At 35.4% G+C, this 25,759-nt stretch overlaps 2 protein-coding genes across 9 annotated transcripts in view; one reads left to right on the plus strand and one right to left on the minus strand.

Annotated features, from left to right (window-relative positions):
* Window positions 1-25,759, minus strand: part of RPS3A (ribosomal protein S3A) — a 1,130,248-nt gene that overhangs the window by 244,262 nt on the left and 860,227 nt on the right. Inside the window, exon 1 of one of the 5 annotated variants that reach the window (XM_050791184.1) lies at window positions 24,974-24,977. The exons of 3 other annotated variants lie outside the window; for them this stretch is intronic. The gene's annotated coding sequence lies outside the window, so the exon portion shown is untranslated. Of the gene's footprint in view, window positions 1-8,152; window positions 8,157-24,973; window positions 24,978-25,759 lie in introns of those variants that run through there. One more of the 5 variants, XM_050791185.1, reaches the window with a different exon arrangement.
* Window positions 1-25,759, plus strand: part of LRBA (LPS responsive beige-like anchor protein) — a 758,453-nt gene that overhangs the window by 164,664 nt on the left and 568,030 nt on the right. For all 4 annotated transcript variants that reach the window (XM_050791167.1, XM_050791166.1, XM_050791168.1 and 1 more), the window contains 3 exons: window positions 2,552-2,711; window positions 5,875-6,316; window positions 19,201-19,334. In XM_050791167.1, coding sequence (XP_050647124.1) covers window positions 2,552-2,711; window positions 5,875-6,316; window positions 19,201-19,334 — 736 coding nt within the window. The remainder of the gene's footprint in view (window positions 1-2,551; window positions 2,712-5,874; window positions 6,317-19,200; window positions 19,335-25,759) is intronic.

The following is a 25,759-nucleotide window of genomic DNA, read 5'->3' on the forward strand; positions in this document are numbered from 1 at the left end:
AAAGAGTCTTTTCAAATTATTACTGCTCATTGATAATAAACCTGGTCACCCAAGAGCTCTGATCAGATATACAAGGAGATTCATGTTATTTTCTTGCTTGTTAGTGAAATATTCATTTTGCAGTTCATGGATTAAGAGTCATTTTGACTTACTATTTAAGAAATACTTCGTCTTATTATTTAAGACATAAATTTTATTAGACTGTAGCTGCTATAGATAGATGGATGCTTTGATGGATCTGGGCAAAGTAAATGGAAAATCTTCTGGAATTGATCCACTATTGTAGATACCATGAAGAACCCATGTGATTCACGGGAAGAAATCCATGTATCAGTGTTAACAGGAGTTTGGAAGAAACTGATTCCAATTCTCATGGATGACTTTGAGGAGTTCATGATTTCCATGGAGGAAGTCACTGCTGATGTGGTGGAAATAGCAAGAGAATCAGAAAGAGAAGCAGAGCCTAAACATGTGATTGAATTGCTACAATCTCATGATAATACTCCAACAAATGAAGACTTGCTTCCTACGGATAAGCAAAGAAAGTGGTTTCCTGCAATGGAATCCACTCATGATGAAGATACTGTGAACATTGTTGAAATGATAACAAAGGATTTAGAATATACCTAAATGTGTTTGATAAAGCATTGGTAGGGTTCAATCCTGTGAGTAAAATGATATCAAACAGCATTGCTTGCTACAGAAAAATCTTTTGTGAAAAAAAGATTCAGTTACTGTGGCAAAGTTTGTTGTCTTATTTTAAGAGATTGCTACAGTTACCACCCTCACCCATCAGTCAACATCCATGAACTTGGAGACACGACCTTCTACTAGCAAAAAGATTGTGACTCACTGAAGGGTCAGATAATTGTTAGCATTTTTATACAATAAAGTATTTTTAAATGAAGGTATGTGCATTTTTTTAGATATAATGCTGTTATACAATTAATAGATTACAGTGTAGTGTAAACATAACTTTTATATACACTCGGAAACCAAAATACTTGTGTGACTCACTTTATTGTGATAGCCACTTTATTGCAGTGGTCCGGAACTAAACCTGTGGTATCTCCATAGTATGCCTATATTTATCTGATAGGGAACAGTGTTCTTCATGTTCTTATTTTAAATTTTAAATTTACCTTCTGCTTGAGCCTTTGCTTTTCAGAGTTTGATGCATAACCTTGAGTTTTTTCTTTAAATTAACAAGTTCAAACCTATTTGGGAAAGTTCGTAGAATAGTGATGTGTGTAGGTTCTCCTTGAAGATGGGGAATTTGACTAGATGAAGAGGTCAGTGATATACAGATATATAGGTGACCTGTAGAGCTAGAATGGAGCCTAGGCCCTTCAAGAGGTCAGTCTAATTTGTCTACTTTCTCATACTTTATTTTTAATCCGGATACATAATTGTTTGTACTGTTTAAAATGCTCTCAAGAATTCCTTTGTGGTCAGGTGTGGGAGCTCACACCTGTAATCCCAGTGCTTTGGGAGGCCAAGTCAGGAGGATTGCTTGAGGCCAGGAGTTCGAGACCAGCCTGAGCTACATAACGAGAACCTGTGTCAAGAAATTAAAAAACAAAAATTAACTGTGTGTGGTGGTGTATTCCTGTAGTCCTAGCTACTTGGGAGGCTGAGGCGAGAAGATCTCTTGAGCACAGGAGTTCAGGGGTACAGTGAGCTATGATTGTGCCATTGTACTGCAACCTGTGCGATGGAGTAGGACCCTGTCTCAAACAAGAAAAGAAGGAATTCCTTTGACATCATATTCTGTATCTAATAGCTTCTTTTTTTTTTCCTCCTGCATGTTTATTTTTTAGCACTTTTATTGTGATATTTTATGTATTTTAGCTTTTATGATTATAGATAAAAATAATCAGTTATCCTCATATTGTTATGTATGTATGTAAATATATATGTATGTATGTATGTATATATTGAGATGGAGTCTTACTCTGTCACCAAGACTGGAGTGCAGTGATGCGATCTCGGCTCACTGCAACCTCTGCCTCCTGGGTTCAAACCATTCTCCCACCTCAGGCTCCTGAATAGCTGGGATTACAGGCATGTGCCACCACACCTGGCTAATTTTTGTATTTTTAGTAAAGATGGGGTTTCACTATATTGGCCAGGCTGGTCTCAAACTCCTGATCTCAAGTGATCTGCCTGGTTTGGCCCCCCCAAAGTACTGGGATTACAGGTATGAGCCACTGCATCTGACCTGTTTTCATAGAGTTATAATGACTATTTGTTTGATTAACATTATAATGTGTATTAGGACATATGTCTTTAGATTGAATAATTTTTAAAAATGAGCTAGCTTCTCTCCATATTTTGCAAGTATAAAACCTCTCATTTAAAGACATTTCTCTAAGAGTCTTTGCCTAATGTTTACTCAATAAGTTTGCTAATTTATTATTTATATAGGTATGTATTTTCTGTGTATACTGAAAGATTTGTGAACATGTTTTGTATTTAAACGTTGTGATGTAAAATGTAATTATGTTATTTTATGGTTACATAATCAACTTCTTTAATTTTTTTTTCCCAGGAGGATAGCAAACAAGCTCAGTTTTTAGCCTTGGCAGTAGTATACTTTATCTCTGTTCTTATGGTCTCCAAGTACAGAGACATTTTGGAACCCCAAAATGAAAGGCATAGCCAGTCATTTACGGAAACTGGCAGTGAAAATGGGAATGTATCACTCTCTGGTAAGTTTGCATTTTCTATTCCTTTGTACCAAATTTCAAATAAATGTTACTTACTTTTGATGGTTAAAATATTGATACTGGAATTTAAATCCATTTATGTGTAAATTAAGTGAGAGCATACATATATTTTTATTATTAACTAAATGTTTTGGCTTAAATATTGTGTAATTAATTGCAACTGGGATTTTTTTTTTGTTCTTTAAATGAACCATCTAATTAAAGGTAAGTCAGAAAATGGTATCTTATACAAATAAAGAGTGGAAAAATTTTATTGACTTAATTTGCTGTGAAGAATCACTAACTCATATTCTCTTACAAGAGACAGACTTGTTAACAAGTAACTGCAATAACTGGAGTTTTAAAAGTAGCTGCCAGTTATAAAAGTATAGTTAGTAAAGTAGCTGTTGCAGTTATAGAAGTAGCTGCCACCCAAAGGAGGCAATTTATTATTCACTCGACATTCATTCAATATCTACTGGATACTTGGGTATATATTCATGACTAAAACAAAACAAAAAAAAATATGTCCTTACGGAGCTTACATTCTAATGGGAGGAGATAAAAAATATGTACATGTTATAAGTAAATTGTATAGTATTTTAGAAGGTGGTAAAAGTGCTTAAAAAAAAAAAGAAAAGAGAAAATAATAAGCAGGGTAAAAATATAAGGAATGACCAGGAGTTATTGGGTATGGATTTTTCTCTGAGGGAAATGAGAGCTCATTGGAGGGTTTTGAGTACAGGAGTTATAGTTTATGTTTTTAAAAGTACCTCTGGGCTGGGCGTGGTGGCTCACACCAGTAATCCCAGCACTTTGGGAAGCTGAGGCAACTGGATTACGTGAGGTCAGGAGTTGGAGATCAGCCTGGCCAACATGGTAAAACCCTATCTCTACTAAAAATACAAAAAATTGGCCGGGCGTGGTGGTGGGTGCCTGTAATCCCAGCTACTTAGGAGGTTGAGGCAGGAGAATCGCTTGAACCCTTGAACCTGGGAGGCAGAGGTTGCAGTGAGCAGAGATCCCACCACAGCACTCCAGCCTGGGTGACAGAGTGAGACTCCATTTCCAAAAAAAAAAAAAAAAAAAAAAAAAAGTAACTCTATATCCTGTGTAGAGGATATAGAGGGCAAGGATAATCAGTGTCAGATACTGCTGTTTACTACCTTACCCTGCAGCTTAGTGGCTTAAGACCACAACCATTTTTATCTTTCTTACATGATTCCTTGAGTTATATTTGGATAGGGCACAGTGGGCATGGTTTATCCCTGTTTCAGATGTTGTTTGCTGGGTCTGGAAAATCTAAGATGACTTTTCTAATAGTGTATGTAGTGCCTCAGGTGGGATGGCTCCAAGAACTGAGACTGACTGACTAAAACAGCTGAGCTGGGATTATATGTCTATAGCCTTGATACTTGTTCTCAAATGAATTCCTGGTTTCCTTCATTAGTTTGGAGAGCATCTCTGTCTCCATATCATCTCTCTACATGTTCTTTCCAGCAAGGTAGATCAGCAATAAGCCACACTTCTTACAGAGATGTTCAGAGATTCTGGGAATGCAAGAGCTACCAGACCTTCTTAAAATGCGGGCCAAGCACTGGCCCACTGCTGCTTTTGCCAGATCCTGTTGGTTATTGTCAGTCAAGCCTAGTCTAGATTCAAGGGCTTATCAAGGGATGAGTACCAGGAGACATGGGGCAGTAGGATTATTGAAACAACCCTCCTCCACAACCAGTTAGGAGGATATTGCAGTAATCAGTAATCCAGGCAAGAGGTTATATGGTGGGATGGATTAGGTTGGCAACTAGAGATGGTAAGAGGCAGTCAGATTCTGGATATGTCTTAGTGGTAGAAAAAACAGAATTTTAAAACGTTAGGTGTGCGTTTTGTGAATGAAAAAGGTAGTCAAAAATGATTACAAGGTACAGTGGAGTAGATTAAAGGTGAAAGAGATTTTCAGGGAAAGATAAAAAGAGAAGAAATTCAGTTTTCAGCATGTTGAGTTTGAGATGTTTTTTAGACATGTAAGATAAGTTGTAGGGCAGCAGTTGTATTTAATAGTTTGATTTTTTTGGTGGGGGGTATAGTGGTATTTAAAACTTGGAGAATGAATGATATCACGAAGGGACCAAATGTAGATAGAGAACATAAGAGGAACAAGGACTGAGCCTTGTGTCCCTCCAGCTTAAGAAATCAGGGAGAAAAAGAGGTGAGAGATGTTAAAAAGGAACAATCAGTGAGGTAGTACAAGGAGAACAAAAAGAGAATGGTATCCTGCAAGCTGAGGAAAGGAAGCATTGTCTAGTTGGAGGGAATAATTAGCTGCTGCTGTTATGTGAAGTTCTGTTAGGACTGAAAACTGACCATTGGAGTTAGCAAGATGCAGATTTTTTGGTGACCTTGATAAGACCATTTTTGCAAGAATGGGTTGAAACCCTGATTAAAGGGAGTGAGAATTAAACAGAGAGAAAAGGAGGCATTCCTCGTTGAACTGGATTTTAAGGATCATTGAATTATTTATGCTTGTAGAAGAGGTAACAAGTTTTCCAGCTGCAGTAATCATGTTTGAGGTAGAGCTTTTTATTTTATCCTAAAGATTGTGGACTTGGGCCAGGCGTGGTGGTGCATGCCTGTAATCCTAGCACTTTGGGAGGCCTAGGCTGGTAGATTGCTTGAGCTCAGGAGTTCGAGACTAGCCTGGGCAACATGGTGAAACCTCATCTCTACAAAAAAATAGAAAAATTAGCCAGATGTGTGGCACACACCTGTGGTCTCAGCTACTTGAGAGGCTTAGGTGGGAGGATAGCCTAGGATGTCAAGGCTGCAGTGAGCCTAGATCACAGCACTGTACTCCAGCCTGGGCAACAGACACACACACACACAGATTGTAGACTTTTTCTTATAGGCCAATGACTTTTGACCTTGTATTGCTACCCATTACTTTAGGTAATTTTTGCAAGTATTTATTTATTTTATTATACCATGTCTCTTGATAATAGGTGTATCCACTCAGTACATTTTATAGAATATATAATTAGTTTTTGCTCTTTTAGAACATGATGTATTTCATAATTCAAAAGAGTAGATAGCTGTTAGGATTGAATATACCTTTTAAAAATTGGTTCTAAATTTTTGTTTATTTTTTCTGTTTCTGGGTGTGATATAGAAATCACACCAGCAGCATTCAGCACTTTAACTACGGCATCAGTGGAAGAATCTGAAAGCACATCATCTGCTCGAAGGAGGGACTCAGGCATTGGGGAAGAAACAGCCACTGGTTTAGGAAGCCATGTGGAAGTAACTCCTCACACAGCACCTCCTGGAGTCAGTGCAGGCCCAGATGCAATCAGCGAGGTGCTATCTACTCTTTCTTTAGAAGTCAATAAGTCTCCGGAAACCAAAAATGACAGAGGAAATGAGTTGGACACTAAGGCTACGCCGTCAGTTTCGGTTTCAAAAAATGTCAATGTGAAAGACATTCTCCGAAGCTTGGTTAACATACCAGCAGATGGAGTCACAGTGGATCCTGCCCTTCTGCCACCAGCCTGCCTTGGAGCCCTTGGTGATCTGTCTGTGGAACAACCTGTGCAGTTCAGATCTTTTGACAGGTACTGAAAATAGGTTTTCATTTTGGTATGTTTCTACATCTGACCCTTGAACAACATGGAGATTAGGGATGCTGACCCCCTGTGTAGCCAAAAATCTGCATATAACTTTCTACTCCCTCAGAACTTAACTTCCAGTAGCTTATGTTGATCAGAAACTTTACTGATAACATAAACAGTTGATTCACACTTATTTTGATTATTATATGTATTATATACTGTACTCTTACAGTAAAGTAAGCTAGAAAAAAAGAACATGTTATTAAGAAAATCATAAGAAAGGCCAGGTGCAGTGGCTCACATCTGTAATCCCAGCATTTTGGGAGGCTGAGGTGGGCGGATCACCTGAGGTCAGGAGTTCGAGACCAGCCTGACCAACATGGTGAAACCCAGTCTCTACTGAAAATACAAAAATTAACTGGGCATGGTGGCGTGTGCCTGTAATCCAGGCTACTCCGGAGGCTGAGGTAGGAGAATCGCTTGAACCTGGGAGGGGCGGAGGTTGCAATGAGCTGAGATCGCACCATTGCATTCTCACCTGGGCAACAAGAGCGAAACTCTGTCTAAAAAGAAAAAAATCATAAGGAAATATGTTACTGTTCATCAGGGGAAGCAAATCATCATAAAGATCTTCATCTTTCTTGTCTTCATGTTGAGTATGCTGAGGAGGAGGAAGAGAAGAGGTTGATTTTAGTATCTCAGAGGCAGCTGAGGTAGCAGAGGTGGAGAAAGTGAAAGGGAAAGTAGGACAGGCAGACACACTTGGTGTAAATTTACAGAAATGCTTTGTAATTTCTTTCTGACCTTTTTGCTTTTTTATTTGTCTAAACATATTTCTATGTGGTACAAACCCTTCTTTCACCATTTGCTTTAGTTTCAGTGCCTGTGTCATAGAAGGGTCCATGTCATAAAAGAAGTTAAAAGCAGTCTTGAATCATTAGAACCCTTCTGCCAGATTGTCTAATGTCAGTTCATTTTCTGGTACTGCTTCTTCTCTGTCTTCCTCATCTGATAGTGGTTTGGATATTCTTGTTTCCATCAAGTTGTTTTCCCTCTGTTGATCCCTCTGTTGTTGTGGTATCTGTTAGTTCTTCAATTTCTCCAAGATTCATATCTTGAAACCCTTCACCCCTCACCTTTTTGTCATATCTACAATCTCTCATGATTTCCTTCATTAGTTCTGTCAGAAATCCTGTGAAGTTATGCACAACACCTAGACACAGTCTTCTCTAGGAAGAATTTATTGTTTCAAACTTGATGGTTTCCACAGCTTTTTCTATAACAATGATCTTAAATGGTATAATCCTTCTAGACTTTTATGATGTTCTGTCAGGTTCTCTTCCATAGTGTTGACAGTTGTTTCCTAAGAATACCATGTGTAATGAACCATAAAGGTCCTTGTGACCTCCTGTTCTAGAGGTGGAATTAGAGAAATTGTGTTTGAGGGCAGTTAGACCACTTCAACACCCTCAGTGTTGAACTCATGAAGTTCTGGGTGGTCAGCGGCATTGTGCAATAGCAAAAGAACTTTAAAAGTTAATCTCTTACTGATAAGGTGATAAGGTACTTCCTGACTTTAAGGACAAAGTTTCAATGGAACCAATCCAGAAAAAGGGTTCTCGTTGGCCAGGCCTTCTTGTACAACCAACAGAGTTGCAGCTGGTGTTTGTGTTTTCCTTTCATGGCTCAGGGGTTAGCAGCTTTATATTAATAGATAAGGGCAATCGTGATCATAAACCCAACTGCATTTGCACAAAACAGTATAGTTAGCCTATCTCTTCCTGCCATAAATCCTAGTGCTCACTTCTCTTCCTTGCTAATAAGTATCCTTTGTGGCTTCCCCCACCTACCCCAAATAAGTTACTTTTGTCTGCATTAAAAACCTGATCAGGCTGATCCTTTCTCCTCAATGTTTTTCTTAATGATGTCTAGGAACTCAGCTGCTGCCTCTTGGTTGGCAGAAGCTGCTTCTCCTGTTATCTCGATCATCCTTGCTGGCATTAAATTTAGCTTTAGATTCTTCTTTAAGTTGACATATAATGACTTCAGTTTTTCTCAAATCATGTTAGAGTCTATAGGTATACCTTTCTTATAGCAATCCTGCATCCGCGTAAAAGCTGCATTTTCAGTGCAAGATAAAGATATTTCACAAAAAATGCATTTTTTTTTTCCCGCCTCCTGGTGTCACTGCAGTAACAACTTTGCCAACTTCCTTTTCTTTTGTTACAGTGGTCCTTATGCTGGATTAATTTCTTTGGAAATGGCAGGCAACCACAGCTGCAGACCTCGATCTACAGTACATATCAAGCAATTCAACTTTTCCTTATAATGTCATGACTTTTCCCTGCTCCTTGGGAGCATGTCCAGTATTGCTAGTGGCACTTTGTATGGGTCCCATTATGTTATTAAAGGTTTATAGTATTGCACTAAACATGATGAAAAATATGTGAGAACTCGGAGAGATCACTTTTGCTGTGATACACAGTTTACTGGAGAGGTGAACTTCCCAGTACTTTGGGAGGCTGAGGCGTGTGGATCATTTGAGGTCAGCATTTCCAGACTAGCCCGGCCAACATGGTGAAACCCCGTCTCTACTAAAAATACAAAAAGATTATCCAGGCATGGTGGCGGGTGCCTGTAATCCCAGGTATTTGGGAGGCTGAGGCAGGAGAATCGCTTGAACCTGGGAGGCGGAGGTTGCAGTGAGCCAAAATCGTGCCGTTGCACTCCAGTCTGGGCAACAAGAACAAAACTCCTCACCCCGTCCCCAAAAGAAAAGAGAGGAACTGTGTTCTCTGAGATGACTAGCATCACACAGCATTTTAAGTGATGCTCACAATACTGGAGCTCAATGCAATTGTGGCAGGAAGTAGCTATGAAGTTATTATAGTAGTACAGTATGGATTAATGTTAATTTTATACAGTTATGCTTTAATAATTGACATTTACATTGTTTACATTTCTTTTAACTGCAGATGGTACCATATAATATTTCTAAGTGTTTGTGTGTGTAAGTTTTGATATATTTTAACTTATTTTCATAACCTCTGAGATTTTTCATTTTATGAATTTCTTTTTTTCTTTTTGTCTGGATGCAGTGGCTCACACCTGTAATTCCAGCATTTTGTGGGGCTGAGGTGGGAAGATTTCTTGAGTCCAGGAATTTGAGACTAGCCCGGGCAACATGGTGAGATTTTAAAATAAAAAGATTAGCTGGGCATGGTGATGTGTGCCTGTAGTCTCAGCTACTCAGGAGGCTGAGGTGGGAGGATCACTGGAGCACAAAGAGTTTGACACTACAGTGAGCTGTGTTCATGCCACTGCACTCCAGCCTGGGTGACAGAGTAAGACCCTGTCTAAAAAAAACTTTTTTAAAATTGATGCATAATGAGTGGAATTTATTCTGGGGATGCAAGAATGTCTGAACATACACAAATTGATCAATGTGAAACATCATATCAGTAGGATGGAAGACAAAAGCCATATGATCATTTCAATTACTGCTGAAAAGCATTTGATAAAATTCACTATTTCTTCATGATAAAAACCCTCAAAAAACTGCATATAGAGGGAACATACCTCAACACAATAAAAAACCGTAAACAACAGATCCACAGCTAGTATCATTTGGAACAGAGAAAAACTTAAAGCCTTTTCTCTAAGATCTGGAATGAAACAAGGATGCCCACTTTCATTACTGTTATTCAACATAGTACTGGAGGTCCTAGGTAAAGCAATCAGACGAGAAAGAAAGGGCATTTAAATTGGAAATGAAGAAGTCAGTTGTTTGCAGATGATATGATGTAATATTTAGAAAAACCTAAAGAGTCTGTAAAAAAGTATTATAACTGATAAATTCAGTACAGTTGCATGACAAAAATCGGTATCATTTCTATATGCTAACAGTGAACAATCTGAAAAAGAGATCAAGAAAGCAATAGCTATAAGTAAAATACCTAGGAATAAACAGCCAAAGAAGTGAAAGATCCCTCAGTGACAGCTATAAAACATTGATGCAAGAAACTAAAAAGGACCCCCAAAATGAAAGATATTTCATGTTCATGGATTGGAAGAATTAGTAGTGTTAAAATGTTCATGCTACCCAAAGCGATCTACAGATTCAATGCAATCTATATAAAAATACCAATGACATTCTTCACAGAAATAGAAAAAATATTGCTAGAAACTATATGGAACCACAGAGACTCAGAATAGCCAAAGCCATCCTGAGCAAAGAGAACAAAATTTCAAATTATACTACAGAGCCGTGGTAACCAAAACAGCATGATACTCTCATAAAAACAGATACATAGACCAATGGAACAGAATAGAGAACTCAAATAAATCCACACATCTACAAGTGAACTCATTTTTGACAAAGTTGCCAAGAACATGCAGTGGGGGAAAGGACAGTCTTCTCAGTGGTACTGAGTAAATTGTATGTCCATATGCAGAAGAATGAATACCTTTATCTCTTGCTACATACAAAAATCAGTTCAAAATGGATTAAAGATTTAAATCTATGACCTGAAACTATGAAGCTACTGAAAGAAATCATTGGAAAAACTCTTCAGGACATTAATCTGGGCAGATTTCTTGAGTAATACCCCAAAAGCACAGGCAGTGAAAGCAAACATGGACAGATGAGATCACATCAAGCTACAGAACTTATGCATAGCAGAGAAAACAATCAACAAATTGAAGAGACAACCCACAGACTGGGGATTATATAATAACCTTATATATTCTGGTTAACTGACAAGGGTTTTAATAACCAGAATATATAAGGGACTCAACCAACTCTATAGGAAGAGATGTATTAATAATAATTTAAAAATATTACTAAATTTTAAATGATTTATCATTTAATGTTTAAATGATAACTTTAAAATTTATTACTAAATTTTAAATGATAACTCTAAAAATTTAATTAAAATGATAAATGATAACTTTAAAATGATGACTATTGGGCTAAAGATCTCAATAGACATTTCTCAAAGAAGACATACAAATGTCAAACGATTTTATGACAAGGTGCTCAACATCATTGATCAAAGAAATGCAAATCAAAGCAATGAGATATCATCTCACTCCAGTTAAAATCGCTTATATCCAAATGATAAGCAGTAACAAATGTTGGCAAGGATGTGGAGATAACCTTCATATACTGTTGGTGAGAGTATGAATTACTACGACCACTATGGGAAACAGTTTGGAGGTTCCCGAGACAACTAAAAATAGAACTAGTATGCGTTTCAGCAATTTCACTGCTAGGTATATACCCCAAAGCAAGGAACTCCGTTTATTGAAGAGATATCTGCACTCCCATGTTTATTGCAGCACCGTTCAAAATAGCCATGATTTGGAAGCAACTAAGTATCTATGAACAGATGAATGGATAAAGAAAATATGGTGTATATATACAGAATGGAATACTATTCAGTGATAAAAAATAATGAGGTCTTGTCATTTGCAACATGAATGGAAGTAGAGAACATCATTATATTAAGTGAAATAAGCCAGGCACAGGAAGACAAACTTCACATATTCTCATTCATTTTTGGGAGCTGAAAATTAAAACAGTTGAACTCCTGGAAATAGAGGGTAGAATGAGGGTTACCAAAGGCTAGAAAGGGTACTGTAGACTAGGAGGGAAGTCGACATGGTTAATGGGTACAAAAATATAGTTAGATAGAATCAATAATATCTATTTTTTTTAGCACAACAGGGTGATTACAGTCAATGATAATTTACTATTCAGTTAAAAAATAACTAAAAGAGTATAATTGGAATGTTTGTAGCACAAAGAAATAACTGCTTGAGGTGATGGATACCCCATTTACTGTGATATGATTATGATTGCATGCCTGTATCAAAATATTAAATGTACCCCATAAATATATACACCTACTATGTACTCATGAGATTAAAAAGAAATGAGTGATATAATTTCCCTCAATTAAATTAGAGAGATTTTTAAAAAAATCACAGCTGTTATTTATGAGGATATGAAGAAACTTTTTTTTTTTTTTTTGCTGTTGAGAGTGCATATTGCTACAGTTTATTGGAGGTAAATTGGCATGTTAATTAAAAATTAAAATATATAAACTTACTTCCACTCTGGAAGTTCATACAGAAGTAATAACCAAGTATAAAATGTTTTCTGCAGGTGGAATTGCCTATTTTAGTCTGTGAAGTTCTATCCTAAATGCATTTAGAATGGATAGATAACTATCTTTATTCCTTCTTTAAAGATGTAGAAACTCAGTCACAGAGAAGTTAAGTAATAGCTTATGGCCTTATTACTATTAAATGGTGACACTAAAAGACCTGTCTCTTTTGAATGATTTACCTTGCTGCATTTTATAGCAAAATTGTTTTATAATAGTGGAAAGTTGGTTTTTATAGCTGCCAATCTATAAATGATTGGTTACATGTATTATTTTTGAAAAACCTAGTAAATATTATGCAGTCATTAAAGAGTAAAAGAGCACTGTATAGAATGATACTGAAGACATATATTTTTAAATGGAAAAAGCTGTGTCTGGTATAATTTGGAATTTGCTATTCTTTTTTTTTGAGGTGGTCTCACTTTGTCACCCAGGTTGAAGTGCAGTGGTGTGATCTTGGCTCACTGCAACCTCGCCTTCTAGGTTTAAGCGATTCTCGTGCCTCAGCCTCCAGAGTAGCTGTGATTACCAGTGTGTGCTGCCATGCCTAGCTAGTTTTTGTATTTTTAGTAGAGACGGGGTTTTGCCATGTTGGCCAGACTGGTCTCAAACTCCTGGCCTCAAGTGATCCAAAGTGTTGGGATTACAGGCATGAGTCACTGCACCTGGCCTCAATTTTTATTTATTTATTTTATTTTTGAGACAGTGTCTTGCTCTGCCCCCCAGGCTGGAGTGCAGTGGCAGTCATAGCTCACTGTAGCCTCAAACTCGTGGGATCAAGGGATCGTTCTTCCTCAGTCCCCTGAGTAGCTGGGACCAACATGTCCAGCTATTTACATTTTTTTTTGTAGAGATGAGGTGTTGCTGTGTTGCCCAGGCTGGTCCTGAACTCCTGGCTTCAAGGGATCCAGCTGCATTGCCCTCCCAAAGCATTGGGATTCCAGGCATGAGCCACTGTGCCCTGTCTATTCTCAATTTTTACAATTTATTTAGATTTGTTCGTGTTAGATTGAGTACTCAAAAATATGTGAGGCTATACTTTTAAATTTAATATATGTTATTAATATAGTTACATTGTTTACTAATGATCCAAATTTTATATATTTTAGCATTTATTTCTTTTTTAAATATCATAGAAATTAAATTTGTGCCTTACTGATGTCTTCAGTGAGTAGATCATGAACATATTTAGGAAATCATGCTTAGGCATAATACATTTTAAGGGGTTTATTGAAGTAGAAAACAACAGATAATTTTGATGGTAGCAATTTCCAGGATGTTCTGTAGAATTTGACATGTCTGGTATTCATTTAACAGTCTCTGATGGCAAGGAGACTGCTCTGTTTTTTACCTCCCTTGTTTTTTCTTGGTTAGAGGCACCTTTTTAAAAACTTTCATGCTGCCATGGGCTAGTGGAATATCTTTGGGAATTTCAAAGCATCCCTCTGATCATGTATTTATCTCAGGAATGCTATGTCAGAAATCACAACTCTCCTCATATCTTAAGTATTATCAACTTCCAAGGAATAGCTGGAAAGTTTAGAGTAACAGCTACATGAATAAAACCTTGCTGAAAGGCTGCCAGGTTGTGGGCCTTTGTGAATGCAAAGGTGTTTGTGTTCATTCCCATGCCAAAATTCTTGCTCTTATCTAATTTGAAGATCCTCTCTGATGATTAGTGAATGCCAGGAATTTATCTTGATAAAGTTCAAGGACTGGTCTGGCTTTTCAACTGGATCCTTAGGGACTAAAGTGGTAGGCTGAAATGCTCTTTTTTCCTTTAGTGAACTATTTGTATGTTAAATAAAATAGCATTTGTGTGAGGGTTTGTGATATTTGAAACTGATATGATACTGAAATGGAACTTCTCAACTTTATTGATCTGGAAGGCATTGTTACTATTTGCCTATTGCCAGTAAATTAAAAGAAACTTTGAAATGAGTATCCCTTGTTCAGGGGAAAGAAAAAATCCAGCAACAGTATTTTCATTTGTTCTGTGTGAGACTTTAGGAAAATTACTTCTTTCTCATTTGTAAAATTAGCATAATAATATGTAGTACTAACCTCAAAGGTTGTCATAAATATAAATATGGTAATTTGTGTATGTTCTTAAGCACGGTGCCCCACAAATATTAAGTATTCATAGTGAGTTCATAAAGAAAAAAATGATAATAACAATTTTTATCTCTTCAGTATTTGGTTTATAATTGACAATTTGGGAAACTAGCTTGCATAATTGGTTGTCTGTCTTTCAAATTCCTTATGCTAAAAAGTTTGAAGCACTTTCTGCTAAAATTGATGTAGATATAAAAAATTCCAATAATTGTTCTTAAACATTAAAAAAGATTTCAATTTGTTTCTTAAATAGAAACCTGAGCTGTAGCCTGAGAAAGGTGCCAGAAATATCCCTAGCACATTGCCTGTCATGTAAAGTCTCAGTTTTGTCAAATGCATGTTGCATTTTCTCTGTGTTTTCCAATGCATCGTATAAAAAGATAATATTAAATGCTTAGCTTTTGCATGATAAATCTTAACTATTGGTAAATTTAAAATTCTAGATTATTTCTGTAAACTGTAGAACATGCTTTACTAATTTAGATTTATACTTATATTTAACAAGATAAACACGATAAAGATCTCCTCTGTTGAAGATTTTAGTCTTTTACACTGAAACTTTATAATAATAATGACAATGATTGGTAAAGACAATGAAAATATTTCAAAATCTACCTACTGCTTAATATCCTTTTAATGGGATCATTGTAACTTTGATTTTTCTTTGTTTCTGTATAGCCTTAAGCTGAAGCAGTATTGTGTTAATTCCTTAGAACTGATTTGAATCAATCAGTGAATTTGGAAATTGATGAATTTTGTTTCTCCATTATGAACTAATTATGTAGCTATGTGAAAGAATGCAGCTTTTAAAAATTTATGAGCAGATATATTTTTGTGATTTTATGGTAGTATATAAATAATTTTATATGCTAGAGATCTTTATTACTGTTGCTTATAGATGATTCTAAAATTATGTTTAAATGTTAATATGATTGTGGTGATAATTGTACAACTTTGTGAGCATACTAAAAATCTCTTAATTGTCTATTTTTAGTGAATTAAATGGTATGTGAATTATATCTCAAAAGTTTTAAGAAAGGTCAACATGGGGAAACGGTTCAAATTCAAGGCTCTGGTGTTAGATAAACCTAGATTTGCATGGTAGTTCTACTATTTACTTTGGTTATTACGTTACCTTTCTGAGGTTTAGATTTAAAATTTCTAAAAATTGAATTAATACGTACCTTAGGATTGTTTTGAAAATTGAGGCCGGGCGCGGTGGCTCAAGCCTGTAATCCCAGCACTTTCGGAGGCCGAGACGGGCGGATCACGAGGTCAGGAGATCGAGACCATCCTGGGTAACACGGTGAAACCCCGTCTCTACTAAAAATACAAAAAAAAAAACTTAGCCGGGCGAGGTGGCAGGCGCCTGTAGTCCCAGCTACTCGGGAGGCTGAGGCAGGAGAATGGCGTGAACCCGGGAGGCGGAGCTTGCAGTGAGCTGAGATCCGGCCACTGCACTCCAGCCTGGGTGACAGAGCGAGACTCCGTCTCAAAAAAAAAAAAAAAAGAAAATTGAATAATAATTCTTGGCATATTGTCAGTGCTTCATTTATCTTAGCTGCTATTAGAATTTATAATTTTATATTACCTAACAAGCAAGCAGGATTAAGAAGAAGGCATCTTGGCAGAGGAGGCGTATATACAAAGGGTTGGAGTTGTGAAATGACACAACACACTTAGCAACCGTAAGAGCGTGTTGAAGAAGTGTGTGAGGAACATGTAAAATATAGATTCATGTAGAAAGCCGTACTTCTGATCTGTCATTCCTGACAATAGGTGAAAGATCCTGGACAATAAATATTTCCTGAACTGAATAAAAGAATAAGACCTTATTTGTGACTGAGACATTAACAGCAAGAGGATGAAGGATTAGAAATGAAGTTGAGTTCCTTTTTTGAGTTTAATTAGCCATGTCATCTTGAATAAATAGGGATTGTGCATATTTGGAACAGCTGTAGTAAATTCTGTTCTGTTACCAGTTTTCCAGTATTTTATTATGAAAATGTTCAGGCAAACAGAAAAGTTGAAAGAGTTGTACAGTGAAAACCTGTAGACCCATCACTGAGATTCAACAATTAGCTTTTAACTCTGTTTGCTTCACCATGTATCCATCAATCAGTCTTATTTTTGTAATGTACTTCAAAATTGTAGATATCAGTTCACTTCACTCTTAAAACACAACGTATTTTGCTTTGTGTGTGTGTTTTAAAAAATAACTACGAAATGTATTATTAAAATATTGGAATTACATAATTTTCACTTTTGAATGCTTGTATTGGGATCAAGTACCTAAGTTACTTTGTTTAGATGCTAAATACTTTAAAGCTGTTAAGGGAATACTTGAAGCTTGCAGTTATAGTACTGTCAACAAAAGATGTGATTAAATAAATGTGATTAAATGAATATTTCAGCTAGCATGCAGCTAACTGGAGATCGATACCATTTTTTTAATCTAAAATTTACATACCATGAAAGACACAAGTCTTAAGTATACCGTTTGATGAGTTTTGACAAATTTATACATTTGTGTAACCCCAGGTCCCCATCATGATATCATTGGTCTTGAAAGTTCTCTTTCCCAGCCAATTCTGGTTCCTATCCCCCAGAGGCAATTATTAATTCTGATTTTGTGTACCATACATTAGTTTTGCTTGTTCTAGACATACATGTTAAAAAAAAAAAAAACCAACCCATAAAGTATATACTCCTTAGTATAAGGCTTCATTCAACATAATGCTTTTGAGATTCATCCATGTTGTTTGTTACCTTTTCATTTCATTCATCAGTAGTTTGTTACCTTTTACTGCTGAATAATATTCCATTCCAGAAGCATAGCACCATTTAAAATTTTCTATATCTGCATAAAGGACATTTGGGCTATTTCCAGCTTTTGCCAATTATAAATAAAGCCTATATGAACATTATTGTATACATATTTTGTGGACATAAGCTTTCTTGAGGAAATTCCTAGAAGTGGAAATGTTGAGTCATAGCATACATAGGTATATATCTTATATTTTGATTATAGAAAAAGCAATTGCACTTTTCTAAGTGTTCCTTTCTGTTGCTCCATTCAGTTCCTACTTATTGTATGAGTAAACTAGATCTTGCTGGTTCTTTCTTTTGTGAACAAATGTGAAAGTAAATTCTTCATATTTCTCCTCCCTCCCCTGCACAGACATTGCTAGAAGACAGTGATTTTCTTAAGCAGTAGGTTTTAAATTTCTCCTTCCAGTAGGAAATACTACAAATTACATTTCGTATTGTTTTTGAAGGTACCACTAACACACCCGTACACACACACATTCATGCGCGCATGCACACACACACACACGTCATATCTACTCCCCCTTAAGTCAATAATCTTCATCTGATATAAGCTGCCATGATTTAAGCACACCATTTTGGATTGGGGGCTCAGGTGGCTGTTGCTTCTATTTTTTAGTGTATAGTTAACATTGGCAGTCACCCTTATAATGATGTGACACCAGCTACCCTCAAGTACATTGAATAAGCCATGCCTAGCACAAGAGAACTTGATTTAATTGGCAACAGTGTTTGCCCTCGCATGATAGGCACTGAAGTAAAACGAAACCTATTTTGCTTTGTGTGTGTGTTTTTAAAAATAACTACAAAAATGTATTATTAAAATATTGGAATTACATAATTTTCACTTTTGAATGCATGTATTGGGATCAAGTACCGAAGTTACTTTGTTTAGAAGCTGAATACTTTAAAGCTATTAAGGGAATACTTGAAGCTTGCCGTTATAGTACTGTCAACAAAAAATGTGATTAAATAAATTGAATGTTGAAGACTTTAGGCTTATACTTAACACCAGGTAATTAAAAGTAAGCACTGCTGTGGGAGTGCATTATATATCAGCTGTCCTCTTTACCTCATTAACTGAGTTTTTGCATGTTTACAGAGCCAACTTCAATTAAAAATGCCTTTTAAGTTATGACTAACAAGGTCTTTTAGTTACTGTTTGGTATAAAGTATTACTTTTTAATTGAAATTGGTATATCATAAATACCTGCCTTTGAATAATGTACAAGATAAAGAACTTTGATTATTTGATATTTTTGCATATGGTTTTTATTCCTATGCATTACTTTTTTGTATATTATCAAAAGATATATAAACTTTGGGGTTTAAAAATGAAAAACTGGGTTGTATACATGTTAGCAAATTGCTTATATCTACTTTTTTTTAAGCTTATAAGATTTCTAAGGTTTTATTATTTCAGATTAGCAGCGCTTTACAATTCTTGTGGAAATGTTGAATTTTCTGCTTTAATTCTTTTGGTTATATTTTATTTGTTAGATAATTAAAGATAATCCTAAATTTTAAAAATACTATGTGGTAAATATAAGTTTAAATGTTAAAATGGATTGTTATATTTTCATAGTGAAATGCAGATAAAAATGGACAGTATTGAAGAGATTTCACGTTGGGTGAAAAGTCTAAATTGTACATCAAATTGAAACAAGAAAATTAGAAAAATAAGTTAGCTACCTAATTTCTGTTTTGAAATTCATGTAATTAATTCAAGAGATCAATTTGTATCTTTCAATCTGTTTACTTTCTTTATTACAGAAGTGTCATTGTTGCAGCAAAAAAATCAGCAGTCTCACCTTCCACCTTTACTACAAGCATACCTACCAATGCTGTCAGTGTGGTTTCCTCAGCAGATTCAGCCCAAGCCTCAGATGTGGGAGGAGAATCACCAGGTGAGCTAGTTATCAGTGATTTCAACAAAAATGTTTTTACATCTCATTTTAGCAAAGCTTAGGATTTTTGATTAACTTAAAATTTGGGGGCACATTAGAAACCATTGTGCTTTTATCCTGTTGATTGTTTACTACTTTTCTGAATAAATTTGAGTAAAATTAAAGGAACTTAAGTCGAGGATTTCAGAATTTTCTCCACTCAAACCTAATATTGTGTGGTAGATTAGATGCTGCTAGTTGGGTAGATGAGTGCATGGATGAATGATAGATTCATAAAAATACTTTTTTCCTTTGTTTTCTTTCCCTGCACTTAAGAAGATGTATATTGATAGTGGCCTAAATTAGAAAGTCTTGTTGACATGTAATCTTTTAATATGGTTACTGGTTGTCAAATATTTATATAGTATCCAATACTTTGTTTTTTTGGCATTTTTTTTGAATTAGAGGCTTGGAAAGAAATGCTGCTCTGAAGTGTAGCATCATTCTAACAATGGTCATACTGGTTCAGTTCCTCCTATGGCAATTTTATTTTTGTCCATCTCTCCTTCTATATTCTTTCCATGTCTAAAATCATATATGTGGATAAAGAATTATTTCCATGTATAAAAGCATATATATGGATGCAAGATTCTATACGATGATGGGAAGCTTTGTGGTGATACGGGGTAAACTTGAAGAATGTGCAGTATTAAAATGACCAAGTATAACAAAGGGGATGTTACTGTATCAGTGGTTTTCTTCTGGATATTTTGATGTTTCTTAAGGTTAATAACAAGATATTGTACCCACCAAAACATTCATCTTAAGATCCTAGGTTGAGATTGATGAAAAATAAAGAAATTTTGAAGGAATGGCCTGGTGGATTATATTGAGAACAGAAATAATGCTGTTACTTCTTTTGGGATATCTCAGGCCAGGGTTTGCCTTCTGTTCTGCTGTTCTACCTTTATTTGGCAAATTAGCGTATCTTGGAGAGTTTTTTTCCAAACTTGATATTGCTACTGTCCAGTAGCTGGGAACTTTTTTCCTTGATGTGTACTATGTAATCATGTATCCTAGAAACAAATACTATGTTTATTTCTTTTGTCTTCTCTCTTTTTTTTATTTGTTATTGTACTTGTGTTAACAAAAATATATTTTATCAGAAGTTTTAAGCCTGTTTAATTTTTTACAAATTTTATAGTACTTAGTGATAAGAGAAAATGTTCAGTAGGTTAAGTAAAAGAAAGTTATTTTTTTAAATAAAGAATTTAAATAAATTCTTTACGTACCATATAATTACAACCAAGTGACTTATCTAGCTTTTTTACATGATAAAAGCAAGAAAGTGTATTATGAAGTCATTTGGCTCTCCATGAAGTTGGGCTACTGACAGTTTTGATTTTCGATATTTACTTTAGGTAGTATTTCTAAAATTTAATTAATAGTCTTGTATTATTTTTATTCTTAGGAAAATTAGTAATTAGAATTTTTTTTTCTACTTTGAAACCAAAAGCTGCAATTGTATCAGAGTTTTGTCTGCCTTGCTTTTTATTTTATAATTTTTTTCAAAAATTGATAGACTTTTTTAGATCACTTTTAAGTTTACAGGAAAATTGAGTTTGAAGTACAGAGAATACTCAAATACCCTCTCATTCTCTCCCTCGCTGGTTTCCCCTGGCCCGGTGAGAATTACAAAGGAAAATGGACATGAAACTCTAGCAAATTTTTCATCTTTATTGTTTCATTATACTCTGATGCCTCTTTTTTTTTTTTTTCCCCTTTGGAGAAGAAATAATTTGGTAATTCATTTGGAGCTGGGTATGCACATTTCCGCTTCTCCACCCCCATCCAAAGTCCTTTAAAAAAAAGAATCAACTGTGGTTTTTCTAGAGTAGTCCCTTTTGTGAAAAATGCAATGGTTATTAGTATCTATGAAATGATTTACATGCCATCTTTTAAATTCAGTTATAGTAAATTTTTCAGTAACATCCCAAATCAAACGTGATTTCAGAAATTCAAAGTACACTGAGTAAAATATTTTCTCATACTGCCCTCTAGTTTCAGTTTAGGGAACAGAGTAAATAGGACCCTTTGATTGCTTTTAAGCCTATTCTTTAAAATTTAATCATGGAGTTTTCAGAAGAGATAAACAGCTGAGACATATGGGTAATATTTTACATGTAGCAGTATTATACATTTCTCTCTGAAGCCATTGCATTTTTTCCAGTAAATTTATTGTAATTTAAAATGCTCACTTTGAAAAACCATATGCAGAATTACAAGACACTTTGCTATCTTGAAGACTGTTGTATTTATTGGCAAAATCTACAAAACCCTGTACCATTGATCCAGCTCATAATGTATCTTATTTTTCTGTTGCTTAAATTTTGTATGCTTTTTGATGGAGTTTCTCAAATGGTTACCAATTCTTTTTTCCATCTTGAACTAGAATTTTAAACTTTTTTCCCCCCCAACCCCACCCCCATTTTAAAAAAATAGTTATTCCTTTTTCAGTTATTTCAAGTCTTCCTTGTGATTATGGTCTTTCTGTTTACCATTTATTTTGGTTTCCACATCTGACTCTTCTTTCTCCTCTTTCACTGTGCTCTTGTTACTGTCATATGGGTTCTCCATTTCAGTGTATTGCTTCTGTTTTATTCCGTTAATTGATGCCATGAACATTACTGCCTTGATAAGAAAAATCTAACCTAATCTAGTGTTTTTAGTTGTCCTGCTTGTTACTCTTCTACCGCCCCACTTTACATACTTTTGCCTACTATACTTGCCCTTGCACTTGTTAAGTACTCATTTCCATATGGAATCCACCCCAACCCCCCAAATAGTTCTTTCTCCCTTGTCAATATTTTTTTTAACTGATACATTTTTGTTTTCTTTTTGGTGGGTCTCTTGATTTAAGTTATTTGCCATTAAAAGAAGTAGATAAATATATAGACGGTTCCAACCTAACAATTTTTTGACTTTATAATGGTGTGAAAGCAATATACATTCAGTAAAAATTGTACATCAAGTATGACCATTCTATTTTTCACTTTCAGTACAATATTTAGTAAATTATGTGATATATCCAATACCTTATTATAAAATAGGCTTTGTGTTAAATGCATTTGTGACCTAGAATATAGATGCTTCTTGACTTATGATGGGGTTACATCATGATAAACCATTGTAAGTTGAAAATATCGAAAATTGAAAATGCATTTAATGCACCTAACCTACCAAACAGCATAGATTAATCCACCCTATCTTAAATGTGCTCAGAACACTTACATTATCCTACAGTTGGGCAAAAAATTTACTTGATAGAAAATACGAGGTTTCTGCTATGACACTCATATTTTCTGTTATATATTCACATGATACCTTCAAGGAAATTCCCATTTGTGGATATTTGGAAATTTTGATATTAAAATGGGACACATTTTACATGCGGTACAATTAAAGAGAAACTAAGATAGATACTAATCACAGAAACAGTTAACACTTGCCAGGTTTATATGAGGTCAAAGCTTTTTCTATGAAAATATTATCACTGAAATAATTTTATAACCCATAGAAATTGATAATTTGTTTGCAGTTTGAAATAATACACATTATTAAGACTATAATTAACATACAAAACTTTTTTGGTGTACAAATTTCAAATTTTAATTTGAATAGCATACCTTGGCTTATGCAGCATTTTATCAACCAAAAGGACTAGTCTAAGAGCAACAATTGTATCTTCTAATTAATAAGTATTAAAAGATATTCATCAGAGGATAAGACATATCCTTTATTGCATGTTTTCAAAGAAAATAAAAGCAAAATTGATTTTAGTAAATATATCAAAATCTGGAAATTTTATAGTCATCAGCACAGATTTGATTACCTAGAATACAGTATCCTTTCTTTTTTCTTTTTTCTTTTTTTAAATTGAGACAGGGTCTTTCTCTGTTTCTCAGTCTGGAGTGCAGTGGCACAGTTATAGATCACTAAGCCTTGAACTCCTGGGCTTGAGTGATCCTCCTGCTTCAGCTTCCCAGGTAGCCAGAATTACAGGTGTGTGTCTCCATTCCTGGCTAATTTTAAAATTTTTGTAGAGACAGGGTCTTGCTCTATTGCCCAGACAAGCCTTGAAATCCTGGCTTCAAGTGATCCTTCCATCTTCACCCAGTATCCCTTCTTGTATGTTAAAATATTATTACTCTTTTTCCAATATGCTGTTTCTCTGTACTGCAAAGCATACATGAATAAATCAAAATTGAAACTAGCTCAATAAAGGAACTAAGTATACTGTTCACTAATTTATATGCCTGGTGTTTGCTACTTTGCAAAATTTAGTAATTCTGCCACTTACTAGAATATTAGACAGTATCTGTTTATCAGAGCCATATACATTATTAATTAGTACTTTTTTAATATTAGGGAAATATTTGAGTCATAACCATATTTCCTTTGTGTAAGATTTGGGCCAATTGGCTTATTTTTATTCATTCAGTAGGATTTATTTAATTAGTTTTTACTGGGCATATAGATGATCCCTGACTGAATTTACTGGTTCAGAAAAGAGAGAGAGAAATGCAGTGTTAATGTGTTTAGGGGTTAAAAAATTGGCATTTGTTTTAATGATTCTTTATTGCAAGGGACATTAGTTATTTAGACCCGCAGGGACCTTAAATAAACAATTGCCTACTCCCCAGATAGATGCTAGACAGATGATATATTTGCGTTTTCCTTTTTGTCCTTTTGAATGTCTGGAAAACTGTCAGTTTGAAGGAGCCAGTTTATCAGTGCTAGGATAAGGAAAAGATAAGTGAGTATCATTCCACATGTTGGAGGTAGCTTCTGCATTTATATATTTGTGATCATTTGCTGGAAATATTTAATGATAATTTAATTTAAAACAAATTGATTGAAAGTTTATATTTTTATCTGGGTTGAAAAAATACAGAATGTGTTTGGATGTTACATTTTTTTCCCAGCAGGAATGGAGAACAACGTAGTGTGAAATTACTGATGTATTTAGTTTATTCTTTCATGTGATTTTTTTCTTATAACTTTTGCTGGTTAATTTATTATCCTTGTTGGTAAAGTGTCTTCTTATGACTTAAGACACTTTGTAAAAAATCTCTTTCTGCTGTATTCTTTTTTAGAATTGAAAATTGGCATTAATTCTAGGGTAGTGTGAGGAAATAATTTTTGTTACTGCTTTATTTAGAAGCAACAATGTTGCTTTTCTTTTTCACATTTCTAATATGCATTTCTCATTAAAATTTGTATCATTTACAACAGTGGGCAGGGTGTGGTGATTTACACCTGTAGTCTCAGCACTTTGAGAGGCTAGGGTGGAAGGATCACCTGAAGCCAGGAGTTCAAGGCTAGCTTGGGTAACTTTTCACTTCAAGGAATTAAAAAATTAGCTGAACGCGGTGGTACATGCAAATAATCTCACCTACTCAGAAGGCTGAGGCAGAAGGATCACTTGAGTCCAGGAATTCAGGACTGTGGTGAGCTGTGATCACACCAGTACACTCCAGCCTGGGCAACGGAGCAAGACCTCATCTCTTAAAACAAAAAACAAACAAAAAAACCCCACAATAAACCAGTTAACACAATAAAGGCTAATTTTGCCTAAAGCCTCATACATACATTCCCCGCCCCCCCTTTTTTTCCCCCTAAAGCCTCATACATACCTTTTTTGGGGAGGGATTTATTTTTTCCATTTCTACTTTTAAGTAAATGGGACCTTTTGTGTTCCTTTGTATTAGTGTCAGAAAAGCTCAAGAAAATCCATCAATAATGCTAATAGAGAAAATGTCTGATACATTGCAATAAAAAATGGTCTTCAGGCCAGGCGCAGTGGCTCACGCGTGTAATCCCAGCACTTTGGGAGGCCAAGGCAGGTGGATCACGAGGTCAGGAGATCAAGACCATCCTGGCTAACATGGTGAAACCCCGTCTCTACTAAAAATACAAAAAATTAGCTGGGTGTGGTGGTGGGCGCCTGTAGTCCCAGCTACTCAGGAGGCTGAGGCAGGAGAATGGCGTGAACCCGGGAGGCAGAGGTTGCAGTGAGTCGAGATCGCACCACTGCACTGCAGCCTGGTAGACAGCGAGACTCCATCTCAAAAAAAAAAAAAAAAAAAAAAAAAGGTCTTGAAAAACTATCACCAGTTAAAAAACACAGAAATATTTTGTTAATCACTGGTAACAGTCAATGACCCACTGTGATTCATTGATCATATTGTTGTCAAGAACTTAGAAAATTGCAGGTGTCATGTACCGAGTGTAATAAGGCCAATGGGTCTGTAAAGTACTTTACTGAGTGTTGTATATGATTTTAGGATTGGACCTGACTCTTAGAAGTGCCGGATACCAAAGGATGAAAAAATGTTTTTCAACTTCGCTGGTCTTGCCCTCTAATTTGAAATTTTATTGTGAAA

This window comes from Macaca thibetana, chromosome 5 (assembly GCF_024542745.1).
Source record: "Macaca thibetana thibetana isolate TM-01 chromosome 5, ASM2454274v1, whole genome shotgun sequence".
NCBI classification, from domain to species: Eukaryota; Metazoa; Chordata; class Mammalia; order Primates; family Cercopithecidae; genus Macaca; species Macaca thibetana.